Raw genomic sequence first — 17,464 nt, 5'->3', positions numbered from 1 at the left:
CAGTTAAATTTCAGAAAAGAGAGGACACAGCCTCATTTTATCTTTCGAGGCCTTCTCATTGTCATCATCTCCATCTAGAAAACCGTACCCATTCATAAGAATGGTAGCCTGACAATTTCCAGGGTCAAGGGATGTGGCTGCACCGTGCTTGCATTCCTCAATTCCTGCCATCATTGAAAGCAAACACCCTGGGAAGATAGTCTTGTTTAAAGGCAGATTAGGTGAACCCCAACCTCCAGGATTAAAAAAGGCTTATGATTTTGGGAGTGAGGATGTGTAGCTGGACACCATGAAGGGTTTTTCCATTCCTCACTTTTAAGGTCACACTTTTCTCCCAGTCAAGTTGGTCTAGTGACACCTGTCCTTCGGATGTATAACTTACAGGAATGTTTCAGTTTTTAAAATCAAACTTCTGGAAAATCTGATATCTTGTCAGATTCAAAGGGCTCTTCACTGGTTTTTCGTAAACTTGGTGTCTTTATATAGCTGTTCTCACATTCACCTGAATTAATTTGGACTGAAAGATTTCCACCTACAGATATATTCCTGTGTCTTTCTAGTTCTGTGTATTCTGCATGTACACATACCCAGCACTTGACACCCCTCTGATATAATTGATCATCCCATGGCAGTGACAAGTTATTTGCATATTAACTTTCCCTAAACCCCGCCTTCCTCCTGCTGGCTCTCCCTTGTCCAGTCAAGCGAGGGCAGGCTTGGTGAGCCCTGTTTGTTATATAGGGGAGAACCCTGGTTGCAGCATGCATTCAGTCAGTCAGTGCGTTGGGCAACCAATAGAGCCAGCTCCACCGTTATCTTTTACGCAGTAAAAGACAGAAGTATGTAGAAGTTCTTTGCCTCATTGCTTCTTGAGCAGAATTGAATGGACTGCATACAGTTCAGCTGGGAACATTGACTAAAAAGTGGAGAATCAGCAGCCAGTATCTTACAGTTCGATGCCAGAAACTGTTTTCTTGGACAGCACCAGTGTGGGGACTCGACCAACCCAGGAAACATGGTTGTCTTCTCTCATCAGTTTTGAACTTTTTTAAGCTTCTCATTTACGCTGATTGCACTTGCTAATCATGCTGCCCTGCTGGGAACTTGAATGGATGACAAGTAGTGCAAAACAGCATTGGCGGTTCTCTCAAAAAACTTCACAGTGATTGTCAAATTATCCAAAAGAGATACCTAGACTGGAACGGCACATGTGCGTCAGAGTAAAACGACATGAATGGTTTTCATTATCATTCTCAGCCCAGCTCCCACAAGACTGAATGCGGTTTTTGAAATATGCCCTAAATTACCAGCATCTTCGATGTGTTAGTCAGCATGAATCTCTGAGTGCAGAACTATGCACAGCGGGACAGACAAAGCCTTGCCCATGCTTTTCAACGAACCTCACTGCATGACGTAGCGATACTTTTCTGATTAAGAACGTGAATTTTATCCGTCTATTGACCCAACAAAAGCACTGCTGCCATCCTGTGACTGGGTTACTGACTGCGACGAGCATCCTTCCGTTTTGTTGGCATCTGAAGAGAAAATCCTGTAACACGATCTCAACTGTTGTACTTGATGATATGCCAGGTCATAGACGTCACCTCTGCCAAAGATAATCCTCCAAGCCGTGAAGTTACATATTCCAGGCCAAGCATTTACTGTAAAAACACAGCACCAGCCGACCCACGGGGTGTTTGTTCCCAGCACTGACTGGAAACTACACGCTGTGAGATCCTGTGTCCTTTCAGATGCTATTTAAATCACCTACGATTCTAAGGTTTCAGCAGTCTGCCGTTGGTGTTTGAATGTTACTCCGAGGGAGGGCTATTTAGACCGAGCTCCTTCATTGTTGAGTCACATGTGTACAATTGATCCCGGTTAAAACTTCTACTTCATGGTTTGCCTGCAAGAAGTCTGTCACGTGCAGGGACAGCCAGTTTTCCAGTTTTGCTTTGTATTTCAGACTAATTTTTGCATCCATCCATTTGGAGGGAATGTTTTCAACCAGGCAAACTAGAGGAAAGCGACATTAAGGCTCACTCGCCCAGTGACAGTAGACGGCTAACTTGATCTATCGCACGGGGTAATCAATTTAACATTGATCCTATCGACGAGTAAGTCAATCAGTCTTTTACCAGTGGCCGGTAGCAAACGTTGGATCCTCCATCATTACTTTCAAAGCCGCCCGTATGAAGCAGTGGACGTGAGTATATATTGCCAACCCATCTGCTGCTACAGTGAAGCATACCCCCCCCACAAACAGATGCTAATGAAATCCCTATCATCACTGTCCATTGAAATCAGCCCAATGGGCTGCTTTTTTTGCAACTGTGACAAGAGAATTGAAGACAGTTCATTTTACTGGAAATTGTCGCCCTCAGCCGGACACAGTTCTCCTTCCGTCAGAAGAAGCTGAAGTACATGCATTTTCCTCAAACTATTTTTACCCTGCAGGGGAAATTTGAAAAAAAGTGTAAAGAGCTTGAAAATCAGGAGGAGAACAGATCAAATTCTCTCTACCCATTAGCCCCGGGATTTTTCAACATTGTGCAAACGGCTGCAATTATCACAAACATCTTCGGCACTTTCTCTCTCTCTCTGAAGCCAGCCTTGGTGGTAAGTGCTTTCTGTGTATTGACAGAGCAGTTTGGGTTACTTTCATTTGTCCCCTGCCCTCTGCAGATCTTGAAATGTTGCTGAGAAAAACAGACTTGAACAAAATAGTGACCAATCTGTGTTTTCACTTCCTAAATGATCAGCTCAACCGCACTGATTGACTACTTGTTTCACAGTCTCTGCTCCTGAGAAACTCCGGTATCAACCAATTTCACAGATCAGTTTGTCATTTCATCCAGTCTCCCACTAAACTAACAAACACGACGGCCTGCATCATGAACCACGACGTGTAAATTACACATACTGTTAGTCTTCAGTAACACACTGTGGAGCTAGAAGAACTGAACAAAAGTCAGTGTTGGTCACAGATCCTGTTTACTCTGGAGAAGTTTTATCCGCCCTTTGTCCCTTGTCCAAATATGTTATTGTATATGTCAAAATCAAGTCTTTGCCATATGCTTGTTGACTACGGCGAACAAACAACCACCAGAAGAGATTCACACAGGTTTTTGGGGCTGAAAATATTTGTTGCCACTGACTGGGCATATTAGTGAAAACTGTCAGACTTGAGTGAAGTTTGTGATTGTATTGAACATGGCATTGGAGAAAGCCTCAAGCATCATGTTGACCACCACGGGATACACAGAGGAGCTGGCATTGGGAATGGGATTGAACAACTCAGATTTGGATGCTCCACACCCCTTATCAGGCCTTCAGGGTGTGTCCTTCATCGTGACATGTATCCTGTGCAGTATGGGATTGATTTGTAATGGCTTCATCATTGTCATACTGATCCGATTCCCCAACATGAAGACCCTAGCCAATAACTTCATCCTTAATCTGGCCCTGGCGGACTTCTTCTTCATGATCTCCTACTTGTTCATGGGCCACCAATTTAAAGTTGGTCAGTGGGTCTTTGGCACCTTCCTGTGCCGTTTGATTGTGCCCTATGATGCCATGACCCAGTTCGTGGTCATCGACTTTGTCATGATCATGAGTGTGGATCGCTACTTTGCCATCTGCCTTCCCATCAAGTCCATGAATTTCCGCACCTTGCGCAATGGCCGCATCACGAGCGGGGTAATATGGTTGGTCGCGATACTCTCCACACTGCCCATGTGGATCTACACCGATCATGTTTGCTTTGTTGACAAGTGCGTGTGCCTGGCTAAGGTCTCATCTGCTCCCATTGAAGAATCCAACAACCGCTGGTGGATCATCTACACTGTCATCATCGGATTCTGTGTACCGCTGGTCATTATTTGTATCTGCTACCTTCTTATCCTTCACCAGCTCTTGATCAACCCAATGCAGGATTCTAGCTGTAAGAACACCAGCCGACGAGCTGCTCGTCGGGTGGCCATCCTGGTCATCTGCATCATCATTGTCTTCATCCTCTGCTTTCTCCCCTTCTACGTGGTCCAGTTTATCATCACCACCTTGGAGTCCCACACTAATGCCCTAGCCATATCCAGCATCATAACCTTGCATCTCATGTACTCCCACAGCATTATAAATCCCATTGTCTACACACTGGTGGGTGAGAACTTCCGCAAGAACATTGCCTTCATTTGCTGCAGGCGGCCACGCAATGCTACCGGTATGTATTCCCGCCAGAGTAGCATGCGTACGTCAAGCTTTCACAGTCGCCGCATGCGCAACTCCCTGAAATCCACCAACAGCAACGATCCGGCAGGTTTGCGCCCCCACAATGGGTACTATGTACATCTGGACACCAGCCAACACCGTGGTGCCAGGGAAGATCCAGTGTAATTACGTGTAAATTATGTAAATTAATGTACATCAAATAGCACTTTAACTTGTACATTTCATATAAAAAATAATGTTTAGATAGTACTTAAAATCTCGAGTGCCATGTACAGTACATGTGTATTTCTAGTTGCTTGAAAAGTGGCTTTTTATATGTAAATAAGGCAGCAAGTTATTTAAAAAAGTGAATGTACATGTATAATGTAGTTATAACCTAAAACGAAGATACAGTACGAGGTTGAAGTGCCAAAATCATTCAATACCGGTATGTAGCGCCACACGTAGGTCACATTTTCCATGAACTGCAGTCACTTTTAGTATATTTGGGTGTTATTATTGTATTTTTGCCCATTGATTTGTGCTAGTTGTGTTGTTGTTAAAAGTTTGTTTACGATTTTGGCATGGAAATGGACTGTCCAGCATGGCAGTCTACTAAGCCTAACTTTTTTCTCAGCAGAAATCAGTCACCAACCCAAAACCACCTGATTTTTTTTTAATTTGTAGTTCCCCGTTTGATGATGTTAGCTTCAGTCAATTAAGAACAAAGCATATGTAGCTGAGCAGTGTCTCCTATTTGTGGGCTGTATGAGATCAGGAGCTGGTCTGTTCCATTTGGAATGGGATTCAGATTTTCAGAATAAAATTTTGAAATCTGATATGTGCCTGTGCTTCTTATAGAGTACTGAAGTGCATAAGTCATGTGCACATTTGTGTGCAAAAGGCTCTGGTGCAAGAACCAGTATGTTAAACCAACATGCTCACGTACTCCATTTCGTTTGGACTGCACTTCCAGGTTCAAAATGACATCACACTTTGGTACTCTATAGGACATAAAGTTCTCTCCTTGTAACGATTTTCTTTTCAATTCATGTTTGTTCAAAAACATGGTTTTATGGTAGATAATGCTTAACAGATGTGTATATGTACCTGTACATGTGTGTTGTTTTCGATTTTGTGAAAGGGGTTGGGACCAACAAGCACAGGCAAACCTTCCAATGTTCCCCACATTTCCACAAAGGATCTTGTAAATATGTACATTGCAAAATTTCACATAAAGTGCAACTTCAAGTAAATATGTGTAATTATCTTTGATCGAAAAGCTTTGCTTGGTGTACAAGGCATGAAGAAAAGAAAAGTCGTCATGGTGTACTCTGAAAGCAGAAATCAGTGTAATAAGTAAATATTATGCACAATAATTATACACAAATTTTGAAGCCAGTATGCTCTAGAAAATCTTTACGCCTAAATGTATCCTGGAGTGACTTTGTTTTCACATTATACACGTAGTCCAATCTGCAACAATCTCTCCAATCTCAGTTCCCCACTAATGGCTGTCTCCAACACTCTCCAAATGACATTTAGAGTGGGAGTTCTGTAGGGGTCAGCCAGTGAAGCTTTCTGTAGAGATTGATGTCCAGAATTTTTACAGGTTCAAAGAATCTGCCGTTGGATCATTGTGTGTAATTTTGTTGGATCCAGGAAGCTGCTTCTTCAAGTTGTCGTTGAGTTGGGGTGACAAGTATCTCATGATTCCAAAGTTTCAATGTTTAAGGTGAAAACTATGTTTAAGCATGTGTTCTTTAAGAATTGGGTAAAAAGGTACATTAACTCGTCTGGCAAGGTCACGTGCATCCCATGTCTCCATAAAAGGTAACTGACGTCTGACCAAACAAAATAGTCAATATCTTTATTAATTTCTCTAGAAATGCCAAAACGTCTGACAGTTTACGTCCATGTAGCTCAGAGGTTTCAAATCAATACAACTCTTAGTTGAAATATGTAAGATTTCATCACAGAATTTACTATTTCTGACATCCTAGTTGGGTGCAGGATGTACGTGTACATGTATACAAGAATTAATCAATGTAAGTTGCATAAAGGTTCTGTCTACCGGGTTTGTCAGATACACAAAGTAATAAAAATGATTGAAAGTGTGCAGTAGTGTAAATCTTATAAGATATGTAAATTGTAAAAAATAGATACTTCTATTGACAAAAATATATATGTGATTTTGTTTTTATGTACTATGTTGAACAAAGAGTTCTATATGTGAGGAACATTTAAAAATCTGGCAGCTAATAAGTTATGATGAACTGTGGCATATTATTATTGACTGTAAGTGCAAAAATTGCAACTAAAAGTAAGAAGGATGGAAAAATTGAGAGTAGGCTTTTTATTTGAGACAGATCAAGTGAGGTACTGGATCATGTGTCAAAGTACAGGTTAATTTTGAAGTCAGTGTGAAGCCTGAAAAACTTATTGGTTGATTGCATGAATTACACCGCAATATTCATCTTTTTTTCCATTGAAACACTCAGTACTGTGACAAATATCCATACTCTCACATCTTATGCTCACAAAATTTCCAGATTTTTCTAAAGGTGGCCCCCCTTTCCTTTGTAATTGAGTTTGTTTATAGAACTTTTGTCATCATTAACATTCAAACTTGTTAGTTTTTCCTGTCGCTTCCCTGGGTTTTGAAAGAACAATTGAAAGAACAATTTTTTGTGTTTTTTTTTAATAACATGAAGCAAATTTGACAATCCAGCTGCTCTTTGCAGTGTGACCAATGGATGACAGTGTAAATCTGTGAGGCAGTGGTAATGTAGGCCTACAGATAGTATGACCAGTGTGACATTAAAAGTATATTCCATACATGTACCCTGTAAGAACCGTACAATGACCTACAGTACCCCTTACTTGCCCTGAAGGGTATGTGTTAGAAAGCTGTCAGCTGGAAAGAAAAAAAAAAAACGCTTGCCATAACCTGCCAGATTCATGTGTATTTCTTGAGCTCGGTTGTGGTTGTTGGAAAGCCAGCGTCAACATGTACCCCCCGTAGCTGTATGCATGTGGGTATTATGTTCCTCTGCACAGCACCAGTTTCATGTACTGCTGAAATGGGTTAGAATAACACAGATCCAGGTGAAATTTCCTGGAGGCTTTGTACTCCATCAAAGGATTAAGTCCCCAATCCCCTCCTCCCTCCCCCCCACCATGTCTGACAAGGCTGGCCACTGAATTGACTTCTCTGATTCCGATTGGAGAATGGGGCCATGGAAGATTGTGGTTTATCTGGAGCAAATGTATTGTGTGTCTAGTGTAAATGTTGCAACTCAAGGAGATAAGGACGCAAACAAGAGTGGGAGGGGAAAGGTTATGAGTGTTTGTGTTGGGGGGTGTGCTTGGGTGTTAGTGTGAGTCTTCATGTGGAGAGAGTGTTGAGGACAGAGAGTTTAGGCTCATCACGCAAAGTGAGTTTACAGACATGTTGCTAGTTCTGTCAGGGTGTATCAATGCAGCAACTGGTCTGCAGGAGAGGACGCTGAATATCAATGTAAATTAGAATCAACTCTCCACCCACCTTCCCCGGCAAAGTTCATGCTCAGAGCATTTTTCAAGCACAATGAAAGTTTGTGATATCAAACACCTTGGCACAAGCGTTAAACCCCAGTGCTTTGGTTAACCTGACCCAATCAGATGGCCTCCCGAGAGCGGATGCCCGACAAAGAGATGTGTGGGAAGGACGGAAGAGCCAGAGTAGAGTGTCGAGGAGATAAAGAAAGAATGAATGGCCAGAGAGATGATGGAATTGTATTAGGAGGGAATTTGGAGTTAGAGGAAATTTCAAAAGAAACTGAAAGAAGGTTGTAGAGTATCCTAGGTTCCATTAGTGCTGAGAGTTTGGGTAATAATGGATGCAGAATTCTCTCACTTTTACTTTTTGGGGGAAGGTAGGTCGAGGACTGTGAGATAATAACATTGGTGTTTGCATGAGAAGGAAAACCTTGACACTAAAGTTAATGTAGGATGTACATGTACAATGTACTTGATATTCCAGTCTGTGGTTTAGTAATCTATCCAGACATATATATTAGCAGTATCTATTAAGTGTGCAGAATGCATTGCTCAGTGTGTGGAACAGCAATTTCAAGTCATTTTCAGACAAATGATTTCAGGAAGCCTGGTTTTTTTTCTCGTAGTTCACTGTTGCCAGTGTAAATGTCACCAAGACACTAAGTGCGCCTCTTCTACTGTTTGCCCATGAGTGATAAATTTGTTTAAAAACTCGCCACTGGTAGGGTACATTGTTTGAATGTTAATAAAACTCTATGATGTGGAGAATTGTATTACTGTGTCCACATTGACATATGTTATTGGTTTCCAGGTTTTTTTTTTTTTGCAGTCGGTAATAGAAATAGTTTACTCATGCGAAATTAAATTGTTAGGGACTGTTTGCTCATCTGACTAATCTTAAGGAAAACTTTCTTTCATGAGATTTTCTTTTTTTTTTAGTATTTTCTCATTTCCTGACATCACAGGAGATGTAGTTGGTTACGTACAGGAGAATTCTATTACAGTTATTTCTTAACTGTAATAGAATTGCTCTCGGTAGTCTTTTTTATTCTGGTCATTTTAAATAGTTTTGAATGCATGTGGACATTTAGATAAGACATGTTAATTCCTCAAAACTTCAGGAACACCCAGTCAAGGAGAACTCAACAGCTGCACCCGTCTTTTGTTCCCTACTCAGAATAACAAATATATGTACCACAAATTTTTCAGAGATGGAGTTTGATCAAAACAGTTCCGATTTGAAACATTGGTTTTTTAAACTTTTTTCCTACGCAGGTACAGAATGTTTGTAACCAAATTCAACATATTTCCAAGTGATAAAGTAATTAATTGTAGCCAACAACACCAGCAACGAACAAACAAAAGCAAAACCAAACCTCAAAAAGACCTTGAAGTAATTCTTGCTCTGCCTTGTCTCATCTGGGAAAGATATACCGATAAATATTGAAATTTCACTTTACAGTTACAGTTTGTTGTTCATAGGAGCTCTCTGCAACACCAAACACTGCCATATTCTTATCCAAAAAAACTTCCCTGTGGCTTCTCAGCATCGCTTAACTGCCCAGGGGCTATTAAAGTCACTTGATTTATTTATTCATGTTTTTTTTTTCACCAAATATTACCTGCAACATGGTTTGTCACCAGCTGTTGCTAGGACCTCTTGGCTTGACCTCTGAGAAGGGTTTGCATCGCTGAAGTTTCAAGAACTGGTAAAAACAAGTTTACAAGTAGACCCTGGTGACTGCATGTAGGCTTGCCAGGCTGCAGTGGTCAGACAGCCGCCAGTATCTGATGACGGCCAAGGAGTGAGAAATGTCCCTGGCACCAGGCAAAGAAGTAACATGGAAGTAATCACTGTCAAATCATTTTGACGTGCATGCCCCACTGTAGGTTTTTTTTCATTGTTGGACTCCAATTAGACTTGGCCACTCTTGAGGTCGACAACCTCTGCTGGCTATATCAGGCTCCATCTGACCCAACATATTTTTCTCTAATATGACATCCTTTGGAAGGGTGGCATGAAGCAATCCTGATGGTTTCTCACATGCGTGAAGTAAAATAGGAAACAAAAGTTTCTGTTGTGCTGTTTCATTTGACAGTAAGGAATAATAGTCCAATTGACTTCGTTTGAGCACTTCATTGGTGCCTGTAGGATTATTGCTTACTATTTTGAGGCTGAACCCATTGTCATGCTAAGTATTGGTGCTGATGTCAGACCTTGCCAAGGTTTTGTACAAAATGTACCAGAGCTGAAGACGGAATATTTTTTATTTACATAGGGATGGGCAAAAATAAATAAAACACAAACATTTACTAAATTCAAGACACAAAATGTTACTTTCTCTTTGACCAGAAATGACTGGACAGCATGGATATCTTTTCCCCCTCTAAAATAAGAACAAAGATAAACTCCTAGATCCAGCAACCTTTCTCCCTTTGCCAATTTGCATCCTACAGTGCTGTCAGCAGTTGTTGCGTGCCAAACGCAACTCCTAATAGCCAATTAACAGAAACCACTCGGGGTACTTTGGTAAATTACATGGTGTGTCTCTTTGCTGGAGATGATGCTCGCTTGTCTGTGCATCCTTCAAGTGCTAAGAGACGTAACGTCTATTCATCCCAATCCTTCATTAATTGGTTCCTTATTCAATTCAGCAGATTCATTTCAGACACCAGTGATACTGGTATCTTGTGCCTTTCATGAGTAATTGGTAGGACTTAGTTGTTGGAAATTCAGGAGCCATAGAATGATATAAAAAAAGTCCATTTCGTGACAAACCAGTTCAGTGTGACAACAAGTGCTTATTTGTTTATTCTTGAAGTCTTTTTTTTCCTACCCCTTCTCCTACTGTGTTTCTTTTTACTCTTACCATCTCAGTTGTTTCCCCTGGTTGCCCTTTTTCAGATGCTTTGATTTAATCAACCTAAAGTGAAAATCCCAGATCTAGATGCACCTCTGTCTGGTCCTTTTTAGATTTAAACATGTTCTCGATTGTTCCCTTCCTTCCAAATAAACTTTGATGGCGATTGGTCTGTTAACTTGGTCACTGAACTGCTCAGTTACATTTTCCATTTTTTGGACAACTTCAGTCTTGCAATGATCAGTGGTTTTTTTTTTATGGTTTCCACTTGCAATGTGTCATCTCAAAAATGTTCTTCGTCCTTACAATGCCTTCCAGTCTCCCCCTTCTACTAAATAGGCTATGTCTTCCTGACACACACTAATTGCCCGGTTCGAGTTGCTGATATCTCTAACAGATGAGGAAGAAACTTGACTGGGAGGACCTGCCTGGGTTGTCCCCTCTCCGTCCAAGCGAGGGCTGACGCCCGTATCCAGGTCGAATCGATGACAGCACTCTGTAATAACGGGCAGCTGGTGATCAGCGAGAGAGAGGAGGAGGAAAAGGAAAGGAGCCGGCCAGAAATAACATAGATGGGATGAGCAGTCAACCTACAAACATGTTGTAGTCAAGTTGTTTTTCATCATCGTCGTCGACTTTTAATTTGCTTATTCCTGCCTACATTTTGTTGTTTTGTATCAATTTGTTGGATTCTCTTTTTAAAAAAAATGATGATGGTTTCAAGCTTTTTGGGACATTTGAGCATGTAAGCCCTGGGATATGTTTATATACACTTAATAGTTGTATATTGCAAAATAATATGTAATCATCAAAGACATACTGACTTTTTGATAGGATTGAATTGTTTAATATGCATATAAGTTCGTTGAGATTTTAAATTGTTTCGTGTATCGAAAAAAAATATTGGCAGATTCTGTGTTGTTTTTTTGCTTTACTTGAAAAGCACGATGAAACAAGAAAAGCATTCTTCCCTTTGTGACAAAATAAAAAAACTCAGGTGTGTGCTAAAGGTGAAGCCAATCAGTTACGTAACATGCTATCTGAGAAAGAAAAATAGAAGACTTTTTTAATTGCAAATGAAAACCAATGTTTGCCAGTGATGTATGACCATATGGACCCTGTGAGCAACCAATCAGCTGTAGACTATACCTTTCTGGCTCATGTCAATCTTGTCACCTGACCTTACTTTTCACTCAAGGGTGGTATTTTGCTTCTCACTGGGTGTTTAGTCGGTCGACCTTTTAATCCATACTATCGGTCAGTTTGGTGTGATACATGTAGCGTGATTAATTACATGTAGCTTTGCATCACGTGGACCAGTTCCCATCAGGATAACAAATAAATTTATCAAAGGGACCTAGGGCAGCTAACAAATTGGTTGCCATCCTTTTTTGGTTTGTTTGTTTTTTTTAGAAAAGCCACCATTATCTTTGAAAACAATCCCCTCAAGGACTGTCGGTAATTAAATTTGTCCATATGTCGATACCTGACAATCACACGTACAAACATCTTTGTCCAATGAAAGGCATGTGCCAGTGTGTGTAAAGAAAACATTTATTTAGAGAAATCAGTGAGAAGAGTTGTTGTATTTCTTGTGATCATTACATCAGCGGCACACTTTTTCTCCAACTGCTCTTAATAGAATTAGACTGCTGAGTCATGAACAGGGTCTCAACCAAATAAACCAGTCCAAAACATCCCCAGGAATCATCCTCAAAGACTAAAAATAAATTGCGAAAGTCTCTTCAGAAAAATTGTAGGTTTAATATCATTACGCTGTGATCAAATGCACAGCAAAATTGGGGACTTTTCAACCATACTTTAAAAATAAAAAGACTGTCAGCCTGGAGGGGATTGAGAACATCAAATTGCATAAGAACTGTATTAGGGCCTGACAAAATCAAGTAAGGCCCTGACTGTGTTGACAAAATATTCTCTTTCTGCCCGTGGCAAATTGTAAGAAATTTAATTTTTGGCTGTTTTTTTTTTTAGATAAGATATAACTAGATTTTTTCCACAATGTCAAGATTGTTTTTTTTTTTTTTTTATGGAAAACTTCCCCCTGGCGTATTGTGAACTGTTTGAAGTGCTGAGATGCTGAATGTTGGCTCTCTGTTCTCCTAGATACACGTAGGTGTGTAAAGGAGGACGGTATTTGGTGTGGGGATTGATGTTCACCTGTCGACTTGATCATTAAGGGGGAAGGAAAGGACTGTGGACTATGTAGAACATATGACCCTTGCTTGGTTTGCAAAGCTCTTTTTGTTTACATTTAGAACGATGCGCCTACGGGTATAGCATAGCATACCGGTATGCCTGTGTTTACAACTTTCAGTGCAGTAGACCATGGTCAAGTTAAGGGAAGATCTAAAAAACAGTTAATGCGCAAATGAAATACATCTGATGAACTACGTGGGAAGGTACATGTACGTACATGGACATTTGATTTGAGTTGTCACACACGTATGTTCACTCCCATGCCTTTGTGCACCACTTACCGGTAGTTGAGAGTTTGCACATGCACACCGTTCCGTCTGCAGATGTAGACCATAATTTATTTTTTTAAAAATACAAAGTTCGTAGAGATAACCTGATAACTAAAAATTGATAAGACAACAAAATTTGAAACAAATTCTGAAGAAGTGATTGAAAAAATTAATAAACATCGTTTGATTTGAAAGAAAATGCCCTGTACATCAACGGTCTTTCCCATTTGAAAACCATTTCTCCAGCTTATCCAAACTAACAAAACAAAGTGCCATGTGTAGTAAGACCTGATCAAAACCTTGGGTAGTAGTTTCAAGTTACTTCCAATGGAATATTTTTCACCACTTCTCCAGCTTATCCAAACAAACAAAATAAAGTGCCATGTGTAGTAAGACCTGATCAAAAGGTCGGGTAGTAGTTTCAAGTAAACTGCCAATTGAATATTTTGTATGAGAATCATTTGTCCGTAGTAGTGCATATATATGTGTGTTGATGGAGCACACGTACGTGTACATGTACGTGTACATGTGCACACAGAAATCATGGCTGTCATGACCATCAACTGACAGAGAACGGAAGTTGACATTTATGAAACTAACAAAGGACAATTTGCAATAGCTTAAACATTACATAGTATCCCCTTTCAAGCACTTTTTCAATTACCAATGTATTCAGCATGTGTGGAAAAACTAGAGAGCAGTTGAAAATGTTGATTTTAGAATACCCTTTTTTACTTTTGGAATGTAACATACACAGAACACCTTCACAATTAACTGCAAATTTTCACATTTCGACTTGGAGCATGAAAGAGATGATTGTTTTGTGAAAGAAGTGATGAAAATGAGTAATCAAAGCATCCTATTCTCTACTTCCTCTAGAACATGAAAAAAGTTATGAATTTATAGCAACACTTCACAGACGTGAATCAAGAACAAAATAAACGTTGCACACCTCTAACTCAGTGTATTATTCATTTCAGATGCTGCTAAATTTTGTTTGTAATCCATCCACGTTAACCTGAATGTTTCTTCTGAATTGAAGCACTAAAACACAACATCATGCAAACAAACAGACCCTTTTTCAAATCACATTTTTATTCAATTAAAATTACATTTCTCTCTCTTGTTGATTCCTCCAATGAAAGTTTTCATTTTTCATGCACAATTTCCTAAACAATTCTGAAAGTTTATAATTTGTCCAAAAGTAAACCATTAATTTTTGACAAAAGTTTCCTACCCAAAGCAAGATGCAAATAAGCTACACTGCACATAAAACGCTTCAAAAAATAAAACACTTCAAACAATTTTCAAAATCTAAATACATGTACATATATTATGATATTTAAAAATTACTGTTTGAAACTAGCAGTTTCATCTGATGTAAATTAAAAACTGCCTTGGCCACTGTATGGTAACAATAGGACTATGCAGCTCTTAAAGTATCTGTCCCACACTGTTCAGATGAGAGGACTATGGCAGATGTTGGTGTATATCCAGTACCAAGGACACAATCCTCTGAGCTAGAGACTTTCATCCAGTAAAATTCGTGTAAAGAAGACACATGGTTTTTCAATCAATCAAAAGAGAAAACAATTTCAAGGACATGGATATCTGGTCAATTCGTCTTGCTTGCTGAAATGTCAAATGATATTTGTTATATATCTTCAACAGATTATCCTGCTATGCTCTTGGTATGGGCAGGTTCAGATCCAAATGCACTGAATAGCACCACAAAATTGGAGTTTTCCTAACATAAGAGGATGATGCCAGTTGTGGTTTCCTATTTCATAATGTACTATCATCATAATATCATAAACTGCATTAAACGTAGCTAAGTCGTTTCACAAAAGTATTTGTGGTCGGCAATTTTCAGGGAAATAAACTACAGTAATTTTACTGCATGTACATGCCTACACGTAGCATCTCTAACCATGCAGATATTTGTTTAGAGTGTTTGTGTTTTGTAATGTACATGTAACAGAATAAACATTGGTGGTACCGACAAGGATGGAATTCACTGAAATCCAGCAAGAAAAGGATGTCAGTACCAGTCTCCAGACGCCTTACAGCATTGGTGTTAATGTTCATGGAGGAATCGCAACATGTAACATTAGGGCTAGGCCTTACATGTAACATTAGGCCTACAGACTTCACAAAATGAACTTAGCCCTCATTAGGATGACTGACAGCTTGCCATGGTAGGTTTTTGCGAAATTACTGCCATTTGATTTTGGACATTTATCACATTTTTTAAGCATATGAAAATTCCTTTTAATGGGTCAACAATTTATTTCTTAACATGAAATGGAGACTGTACGTTAGGCCTAGGCATAGGCCCTAGGCTGCTTGAAAACATCATTTGGCCTTGTGATGGGCTGGACCACGGTTCATTCCTTTTTTGAATTATGTTCTATTTTTTACTCATCGGGGGGGGACATCTGTCCAAGAGCATTTCGGTCATTCTGTAAATGTGGGGTCCAAAATTGTGTCATTTTTGTATCCCTGTTACACTTGACCTTAATGGCCTGTATAAGTTTACACAGAACTATCATTAAATTAATTTCAAGCTATTTCTATTTTTGTTTGGTAGGTGGCATGCATTAATTCATCACTCATGGAAATTACAGAGTGTGCTGCTGAACTTACTAAATCATATGTCAGACGTGACAGGGACATGAAAAAAATTGGACCCCTAATTAATAGAATGACCCATTTGCCTGGACTAGAAAAGTGTACTCCAGCTTAGATATTAAATAAAACATTTAGTAGAGTTAAACAATTGTATCCTGTGTTAAATTTTGACTAGTGAATTTAGTGAGGATTGACAAATCTGTCACTTGTTGAATTTTGAATAGAGAATTTGGTAGGGATTGACAAATCTGTCACTTGTTGAATTTTGAATAGAGAATTTGGTAGGGATTGACAAATCTGTCACTTGTTGAATTTTGTATTTGAATTAGGTGGGGATAGACAAATCCATCCCTTGTTAAATTTTGAAGAGAGAATTTGGTGGGGTTTGACAAGTCTGCCCCTTGTTAAATTTTGCACAGAGAATTTGATGGGGCTAAACAAGTTCATCCCTATCTGAAGCACACGTGTGTTTTTTGAGCTGGGTCTGTCTCTAGTTGATAACTGTGTTGTAATTGTGAGTTGTACGTGTCAATTTATTGTCCTTGAAAACAGGAAACACACAACAAAAAGGTGCACAAAAAACAAACTCTGAGAACTACAGACAAGCATTTGCAAAATTCTTTAAAAAATTGCACATAAATCATCAAAATACAAGACTTATCTGACAGAATAAAAAACAAGTGCAATTATTATAAGTACAATTATTTTCAGTAGAGAAAAGAGACTCGCATTATGGAGCATCAATTTAAAACTTTTTAATATTTAATTGAAAAAAGACGAAGTGAATGCATTGATTCTCCTTTTTTGCTGAAATGTGAAAATTTGCAATTAATTATGAAGGTTGTTACAAACATCTTTCACCCCATTTTCTCCCAAATGTCACTTATGATTCAACAAGAAACACATCACAAAATGAACTCTGAAGTCTGATTGTATTTCTATGGTATAAGTTCAGCAAACTTTACGCAATGCGGAAGATCTCCACAGATGGATTTTGGTATAGTCATTTGCTGATTAGCATCACCATTTACAAGCAACAGAAAGTGACCATGACTTTGCCGAATTTTAGGGCATGCACATAAACTAAGTGGAAGGGGTGAACAATACGTGCACAGTTATAAGATGGAATGTTAAGAGTTCACTGGCCATGAAATTCGTTCAACGATAATTCTTTTCTCTTATGTCGTTGAGGAGCATTCAGTTTGGAGCCCAGAATTGGTGCACGTCAAGTTGCCCCGTGTATGAGTGACTCTTTTAATTTTCAAATTTGACTCGCGATAAACACATGGTGTTCAGTACCTTCTCATTGTTGTGTGAAAGTTATCAGAACACATGACTCGCGATAAACACATGGTGTTCAGTACCTTTTCATTGTTGTGTGAAAGTTATCAGAACACATGACTCGCGATAAACACATGGTGTTCAGTACCTTTTCATTGTTGTATGAAGGTTTTCAGAACACATCAGAACAATAACACAACAGCTTGAGCTTCCCTTTAGCTGTAATCATCTGTGTAAAAACAAAAACAAAATAAGAGTATTTACATACAAGGAAAACCTCTGATTGCTGAAAGTAAAAATTAAATTTCTTGCTTCTAAAAAAAGGTTTGCAAGTAGTTTTGTCCAAGTCTGTACTGCGAGCCTGCATATGAAAAATCAATATTTTATTTCTTTAGTTTTATTCAATGTTCAGTAACAGGGTGATTAGATAAGAGACAAAGAGTAGAGAACTGTTCAGTT

At 39.2% G+C, this 17,464-nt stretch overlaps 2 protein-coding genes across 12 annotated transcripts in view; both read left to right on the top strand.

Moving 5' to 3' along the window:
- Positions 1-17,464, top strand: part of LOC110973105 (uncharacterized) — a 200,743-nt gene that overhangs the window by 67,189 nt on the left and 116,090 nt on the right. The gene's annotated exons all lie outside the window — the stretch shown is intronic.
- Positions 393-8,519, top strand: LOC110973108 (somatostatin receptor type 5-like). Its single transcript, XM_022223628.2, has one exon. The coding sequence runs from the start codon at positions 3,214-3,216 to the stop codon at positions 4,390-4,392; it is 1,179 nt and encodes a 392-aa protein (XP_022079320.1). The 5' UTR covers positions 393-3,213; the 3' UTR covers positions 4,393-8,519.

This window comes from Acanthaster planci, linkage group LG03, assembly GCF_054643075.1.
Source record: "Acanthaster planci isolate LZ-2023a linkage group LG03, COTS_SCS, whole genome shotgun sequence".
Classification (NCBI taxonomy): Eukaryota; Metazoa; Echinodermata; class Asteroidea; order Valvatida; family Acanthasteridae; genus Acanthaster; species Acanthaster planci.
The sequence above is the reverse complement of the archived record's forward strand: the minus strand, read 5'-3'. Positions and strand labels throughout refer to the sequence as shown.